General features: G+C 52.3%; 1 protein-coding gene across 1 annotated transcript; it reads left to right on the top strand.

Moving 5' to 3' along the window:
* Nucleotides 1-6773: 6773 nt before the first annotated feature.
* CCR8 (chemokine (C-C motif) receptor 8) lies at nt 6774-7742 on the top strand (the record flags this gene model as incomplete). The annotated part of the gene is made up of 1 exon (XM_008937319.1): nt 6774-7742. A coding segment is annotated over exon 1 (945 nt), but the record flags the coding sequence as incomplete, so codon positions are not given.
* Between the last annotated feature and the right edge of the window lie 29 nt (nt 7743-7771).

The following is a 7771-nucleotide window of genomic DNA, read 5'->3' as shown; positions in this document are numbered from 1 at the left end:
TATTGTGGCTTGATTCTCAACTGCAGGATTTCTGCAGTGGCAAAAATTCATCTGTTTTGTCCCACTCATCTGAAATCCAGAAGAGCCCCTCTTGTGCTTTCAGAACACCACAAAAACATGAAACTGCAGTTTGGTAATGAGCAGAAAACCTGCCCCGTGTGTCTGCATACTGGAAAGACTCTTCCTCCTTTTCTTCCTTCTCTTCCTCTTCAACCCAACTTCTTGGTGGATTTGGTATTTTCCAGAACATTTTGGGCAGTATCTCTTCTCTTCTTGAGCTGTGCATGTCCACCCCCAGCCCACAGGAGAGGAGGGTGGTGCAGGCAGTGGGAGTGTGAGCTCTGCTTTACCCTGGTTAGCCCAAGGGATCCTCCTCGCTGCTGAGCAAAGGGGGGACAAGCAGGGTTGATGCATAAAGCAAACTCCTTGCTCCTGATGTGTCCAGACAACTTGCTGGGTCCACACCAAGGTGATGGGCACGTGTGGCCTCTTCTGTCCCCCTGCCAGCTCTGGCACGTGGGCTCGGCGTGGCAGGGCTTGTTTGCAGCGGTGTGGATGGTGGCTGTGCCACGCATGGTGGCCATGCTGTGGATGGCAGATGGGCCTGCTCTGGACAGCAGGCTCCATGGTGGGTCTCTGACACTCAGCCTGAGTTTCCAAGAGCCTGGTGCTGCAGCTCTGGTAAGATAGCTTTGCCTCTGGCTCTCTTGACCAGAAAGGTTTGAAAGCTCTTTCTGAGACCAGTGAAAAGCCCCCAGGTTGCAACATCTAATCATAGCACAAAAGTGTCTGAGTGTATTCTGCACGGCCAAATCCTTTTAAACTGATTTTCACCATTGTGAGCTTGGCCTGTGGGCTGCCAGCTTATGCCAGTGCAGCTGCCATGCCCTCTTTGCTATGCCCTCGTTGCCAGGCCCTCGTTGCCAGGCCCTTTGACTCACCATCCCTCGTACAGCGGGTTGAGCTAACCATGAGGTTTTCAGCACTTTTGTATCTTGCACATTTCCTGCAAGAGGTGGCAGAAAAATGTGTTTCCTGATATGAAGTAAGCGAAAAAGATCAGCTACAAAAACCGGACCAAAAGAACCTAAAAAACCAAGAAAGAATAAAGCTGTTCAACAGCTTCCTGTTTACCAGCGGCTCACAGACATTTATCAGCGGCGTTGCCAAGCTCTTGTTGCACCTTCTCCTGGACCACAGAGGCGTGGGAGGTGTGTGACACCCCAGCAAAGCCTCTCTTTAAACCCCAGCGAGGGCAGAGGCCTGGGGGAAGACATGAAAGACAGGCTGGTGCCGTGCAGATGCCAGCTTTGAGATGGTGGCCACCAGGGTCCAGGTGGGACGAGCCCGTGGGAGGGGCCCATGGCACAGTTTCCCTGGGTGATGCTGGTGCTGAGAGCAGCCTGCCCATCAGTTCCCTGGGTGATGCTGGTGCTGAGAGCAGCCTGCCCATCAGTTCCCTGGGTGATGCTGGTGCTGAGAGCAGCCTGCCCATCAGTTCCCTGGGTGATGCGCGTGCTGAGAGCAGCCTGCCCATCAGTTCCCTGGGTGATGCTGGTGCTGAGAGCAGCCTGCCCCGCGGAGGTGGCACCGAGGGCACACGACCCCTCTGAGGGGATCTGCTCCAGTGGCAGGGCGCACGTTTGAATTCAGAGTCCCCAGGTCACCATCCTGGTCAAAGCACAGAAGCTTCCCTGCTTTAGGAGCACAGTCTCCTATGCTGAAAACCTTTATTCCATTTACAACCTGACAAGCACCCAGAGCTGTCTCCACGGGAGGCTCCCGCAGCGGGAGCGGTGTGGGCAGGGGGCATCTCCCTCCCCACAGCCCCGGTGGTCCCGGGCTGGCCGGAGGCAGCGCAGCCTCACAGGGGCACTGCTGGAGCTCACAGCTTCACACCTGAGGGGCCCACGAGCCCTGAGAAGGAAGCGAGGCCGGAGTGCTGGCAGGCAGGTGTGCTGTGGTTCTTGGTGGTGCCTGGCTGGGCACTGGGAACAGAGCTGTGCTCTGGCTGGGCAGGGAGCTTGTCCTCTCTGCAGACTGGGTGCTGCTGGGGCAGGGTGAAAGCCAGTGTGGCCAGTGCCCAGCTCTGGAGCCAGCTGGGACAGGTAGCTCTGATCATCTGGTGGGGAAACATCACTTTCTGCCAGGGAGGGAATGATGTGCCAGTCAGTGCAATTACAGTTGCTGGGAAGTACTAGAAGGAGTGCAAACACACTGGGGGACAGGATGGCTGCTCAGATCCACCCTGACAGACTGAAGAGCCCGGGAGTGATGGGCTGCAGTTCACTAAGGACATGTGCCCGCTTCTGCACATGGGCAGGGTCAGCTGAGACCACAAACACAGGGTGGGGAAGGCAGAGCTTCTGGAGAAGAGGATCTGGGGGCTGCATCCAGCACGAGAGAAGTGTGAGTCACCCGTGGGGGTGGCTGCAGGAGGCAGCTACCCTGGGCAGGGCACGCTCCCCGCTCGCTTTGCCAGGCCAAGGCCACAGCTGGGGCTCTACTCCTAGCTCTGGGCACAGCAATGCAAAAAAAGGTTAAGGAAAACTGGGCAGCCACCAAAGGAGAACAGTGTCTATGATGAACAAGTTAGAAAACATGACCTAAAAGAAAAAAGATGATGGAATATGAGCTATTAAGATTGAAGGGAAACAAAATCTTAGAATATTTTAAAGCAGCTAAAAGAAAGTAGAAATTGTTCCTCCATGGATAGCATAAATCACTGACTTAAATCCTACCAGGAGAGTTTTAGATTAAGTACTAAGACAAATTTACTGGGAGTGAGTCTGGAGAAGCACCGGGCTGGTTGAAGGAGAAGCTGGGGGAAAGCAGGGGCTGTAGGAGCAGGCTGAGCAACAGAGGGGCAAGAGTAACAGTGGGACACTGCCCCTGCCCTGGAGACACCTCCCAGTGCCCCAGCCAGCCCCGTCTGCTCCGAGTTCTCTGCTGGAACTCAGTCTCCCTTGCAGCCTTCTCTGTTTCCCCTCGGGCAAAGCCGTGTGGCTGCTCCTTGAGAGGCAGGGTGCGCTGCCGGGGACAGCCGAGGCTTAAAATTAAGGAGCCTGAGGGTGAGAGACAAGCACCAGATAAGGGACAGGGGGAGAGGAGCCTTGCTCTCAGACGCCACAGGCAGGAGATACATTTGTTCACATCTTCCTGCCCTGCAATTGCCCCGTCATAAAACGGGAGTGAGAGCATCCCCTGGCTGCTGGGCGGGTTACGGAGATGCCGTGGGGCAGTTCTGCAGGGCACGGATCGGTGCTGGGGGGAAGCCAGGCGGCTGTGCAAGCTCCGTGTGGCTTCAGTGCCAGCACAGAGCCGAGCCGGGGGCACAGCCAGCCCACCCAGACCTCACCAGCCACCTCCAGCTGCTCCTCCTGCACAAACGCAGCAGCAGGTTTTAGAGGACTCTCACAGGCTTTTTGTTCTGCACTGAGCATCTGCTGCAGGAGCCAGAGCCAGAGCCCCCCCCGATAGGTTTTTTGTACCCACATCTGCACACACAGGCACTTTGTTACAGCCATACAACTCCCCTGTGGTGGAGGGGGTCAATACTTTTGCTGACCAAGCTGAAAAGAGAACAATTAACATTCTGTCTGCTATCGGCGAAACAGACACGTCAGTTCTGCTGGAAATTTTTTTAAGCTCTGAAGTCTGCCTGGTTTTGAGGAAGGAGGGTTAGAAGAGGAGGATATTAATAAATAAACCACTATATTTGAAAATGGCACATTTAAAAATGAAAAGTGGCAGTGTTTTGTCTGGAACTTGTCAGAATGAAGAGCTCTTCTTCATTTTTGTGTTCTCTAATTCGAACGGGGGTAATCCCCCCTCCCAGCAGCTCGGCACTTTCAGAGATATTTCAGTCAACCTAAATATACTTTTTTTTCACGACAGGAAACCCGATCACTCAAAGTCTCACCTGGCCACAAAGTCTCACCCACCTCTTTGTACTCAGGCACACAAAGATGTTACCTCCACTAAGAAAGAGAAACGAAGCATTCTGCCCTGTGGCACATCTGCACCCCTGCGCTGGCAACAGCACAACTGAACAGGGAAGGATTCCTCAAAAGACAGCTCCTGTGGGGGGTCTCCTCCTGTACCTCCCGTGTGACTGCCAGCCCTGGGCAACCAGGGCTTGGTGTCCCCCTTGCCAGTCCCTCTGCCCTGCGGGAGAGGGGTGTGAGGGATGCCCCGAGGGTGCTGTGGCCAGGGAAAGGTACTTGCTGGCCTGTGCTGGCAGCAGAGACACTTGGGAGATCAAAATCAGGAAAATGGGGCATGTTGAGATTAATGGATGAAGAGTATATCATATGGCTGACTTAGAGAGCATCAGAGTTTACAGTATTATGCAAACCAAACCTAATTTAAAGTTATTGAATAAAATAAAATAAAAAAATTCAAGCCTGTCCTTGTTTCAACACTTTGTTCTCGACCATGTATCCTAAATGCACTAACATATACTTTAATAAACCCCAAGGTAGCAAAGAAGCTCTGAAATATCCCCACTTGAATAAAAGGTACTTAAAAATGATTGCAAAGCGGTATCAGTAGCTGTGAATTCTGATTTTGCTTAGAAAGCTAACACATTACTAACGGGGAGGGCCATAACCAGACTGCAGCATACGAGGTGATATTAGCTGAAGGAAACAAAAAACTAAAATAATGCAGCTTGGAAATTATGTATCAGCTTCTGTAAAAAGCTGCAGATTTATTAGGGTGTGCTCTGTGATGGAACTTCTCATTTTTTTTGCTTAAATTGGAGGTGGCTGTGAGGAGGGGGCTTAGCAAACGCTCTGGAAGGAGAATACCTGTTGGTGTGCTACCTTTTCTGCCTTCAGAAAGAGCTGTATCTATCTGTGTTTCACAGAACGTGTTTGTAAGCCTGCGCACCTCTTTTCCTGTTTACCACAGATGCAAAATCTTCTATTTGCTTCAAAATCTGTTCTGTAACTGGCAGCTGCCCATCTGACACGTGCGTATCGCCCCGTCTCAGCCATCTCCACCGGTGATGGAGTAAACCTCTTGGAAGCTCCCAAGTCTGAGAGAGGAGAAGGACACGGTAGAAGGGGAAGGGGACCAAGGCCAACTGAGAGAGGAGAGGCTGCCTGCTGCCAGAGGTAAAGTCCTTCCACATTTCATGTGCTACTGGTAAAGCGACGGCTTGGCTCGGGCAGGTGGAGGGAAGGGATCTGCAGCTCTCTCTCAGCACCCTCCAGAGCATTGCTTTTTCAGTTTGACTGTTGTACCAACTGATGTGAAGAGGAGAGAAAATGAAAAATGCTGTGCCCTGGTCAGAAGCTGTCAAAGGTGTTAACGGTGTGAAGGTGACCTGAAAGCTGCAGCGGCGCATCTCTGGTGGCTGGTCAAAACCCACTTTTGAATGTTGCCAGAATCAGATGCTTCATAGCTACAAACCTGTATCTATAGATCTGCATCTATCTGTCTGTAGACCTATACCAGCAGTACTCATTATTTTTGGACATTTTTCGACCTTTGGTTGTTGAGGCTGTGAGTTGCATTTCAGGGGTCCCTGAAGGACGAGCCATTGCTGCAGTGCTTACGGTCACAGTGTTGGGGTCACACTTCAAAAGCAGTAGCAGGAGAAGTCTCCTGCCCATACCTGCTGCTGAATGAGCAATGAGGTGTGAGCAGCAGCCTTACGTGGAGCAGAGGGTGACCAGCTGCCTCCAGCACCTCTGGGCTGTCCGTGAGGGTCCTCCTGTTGCCCTGCACAAGGTGGCACAGCCAGGCAAGAAGGGCTGAATTCTGACTCCTTCCTCATCAGTACGAAAATTTTCACCATTCTCTCGCTTTTCATATATATTTTTAACTCAGGAGAGCATGTTCTCCACTTCTAATGAATTAATAACTGTTATTCATATTACTGATGCAGCTTAATAGCAAAGATTAGTAGAAATTATTCTTCCCTCCTGGAAACTCTGACTTTGAAGCTCTTTCAAGATGAGATCAACCTGTACGCAAGTATAACATAGGTGCAGTGCACATGAAACATGCAACTGTCTTAGCAGTGACCAGGCAAACTCCTTGGAACTAGTGTCTTTTAAAAGAACCTTTACTCCTTAAAATGTGAACTCTGCAAACCAGATCGCCTTCTACAGGGGTCGTGAGGTGACATCTGGGAAAAAAACAAGAGGTGGCTACGGGCTGGGTGCCTTGTGGAGAGCAGATCACACTGTTTCTAAGCTGTCTCCATTGTAACTCTTCAGAACTGACAGAGGAAACACCCCCTTGTTTTCTCTGAGCTGGAAAGCTGAGGCCGGGCAGGAGGCAGGGAGGATGAACTGCAGTGTTTTGGCACTGGGCAGAGCCGAGCTGATGGCTTCTGCAGCCCAGACTTCTGTAAGGGTCTTCATACTGCAGGGAAAACACGTCCCCAGCCCAGGGAGCACAAGGAAATCCAGATTCTTCCGTCAGCTGCAGGTTTTGGGCCCTCTGGCACCATTACGGCTATTCAGAGCGTGCGTTTGTCCCTGACACTGTAATGATGAGGGGCTAACACAGGCACTGAGGCAGTTTTGGGGAAACAGAGCATCCCCGTGCTCTCCCTCACACACATACAGGAGCTCTGGGCTGGCTGCAGGTGCAGACTTTTGGGTGGTACGGCTGCTCCTGTCCAGCCCAGGAGACCGAGACTGCACTCCACAGTCCCCCTCTGCCTGGAGGCTGAGCCACAGGCTCAGTGTGCCACAGAGGGGGGCAGGAGCCACCCTGGGCATCCCATGGCAGGACAGCCAGACATTTACCCCTTGTTCTTTCCTGCACAGGTATCTGAGATGAATCCCACGAGCCAGTCCCTCAGCACCACAGAATACGACTACGGGTATGATGAAAACACTGCTCCGTGCAGCGAAGGAAACAGCTTCCACAGGTTCAAATCCCTCTTTCTGCCCATCCTTTACTGCCTGGTGTTTATCTTCTGCCTTTTGGGAAACTCCTTGGTCCTTTGGGTTCTCCTGACCAGGAAGAGGCTGACGAGCCTGCTGACCCTCGCAGCCTCCGATCTCCTCTTCGTTGTGCCTCTCCCTTTCCAAGCCCACTACGCTTCAGACCAGTGGGCTTTTGGCAACGCTATGTGCAAGATAATGGCTGGCATTTATTACACAGGTTTTTATAGCAGTATCTTCTTTATCACCCTCATGAGCATAGACAGGTACATAGCCATTGTCCACGCCGTCTATGCCATGAGGATCCGGACAGCCTCTTGTGGCATAATTATCAGTTTAATCCTGTGGCTGGTGGCTGGCTTGGTTTCTGTACCCAACATCACCTTCAACCAGCAGCTGGAAGTGGAGCAGTCTGTGCAGTGTGTCTTCACGTACCCCCCCGGTGACAATACCTGGAAGATTGCTTCTCAGTTTGCAGCCAATATCCTAGGCCTCTTGATCCCCCTTAGCATCCTCATTTACTGCTACGCCCAGATATTGAGAAACCTGCAAAAATGCAAAAATCGGAACAAGATCAAGGCGATCAAGATGATTTTCATCATTGTCATTGTTTTCTTCCTCTTCTGGACTCCCTTCAACGTCGCGCTGTTCCTGGACTCCCTGCAGAGCCTGCACGTCATCAACGACTGCCAGGCGAGCTACCGGATAGCCCTGGCCCTGCAGCTGACAGAGGCCATCTCCTTCATCCACTGCTGCCTGAACCCCGTCATCTACGCCTTCGCCGGGGTGACGTTCAAGGCCCACCTGCGAGGAGTGCTGCAGTGCTGTGCCCGTGTCCTGCCCGGCCCCGCCGCCGGAGGGCC

Source organism: Merops nubicus, unplaced genomic scaffold (assembly GCF_000691845.1).
Source record: "Merops nubicus isolate BGI_N331 unplaced genomic scaffold, ASM69184v1 scaffold1543, whole genome shotgun sequence".
NCBI classification, from domain to species: domain Eukaryota; kingdom Metazoa; phylum Chordata; class Aves; order Coraciiformes; family Meropidae; genus Merops; species Merops nubicus.
This window is presented reverse-complemented; position numbering and strand designations above follow the sequence as displayed.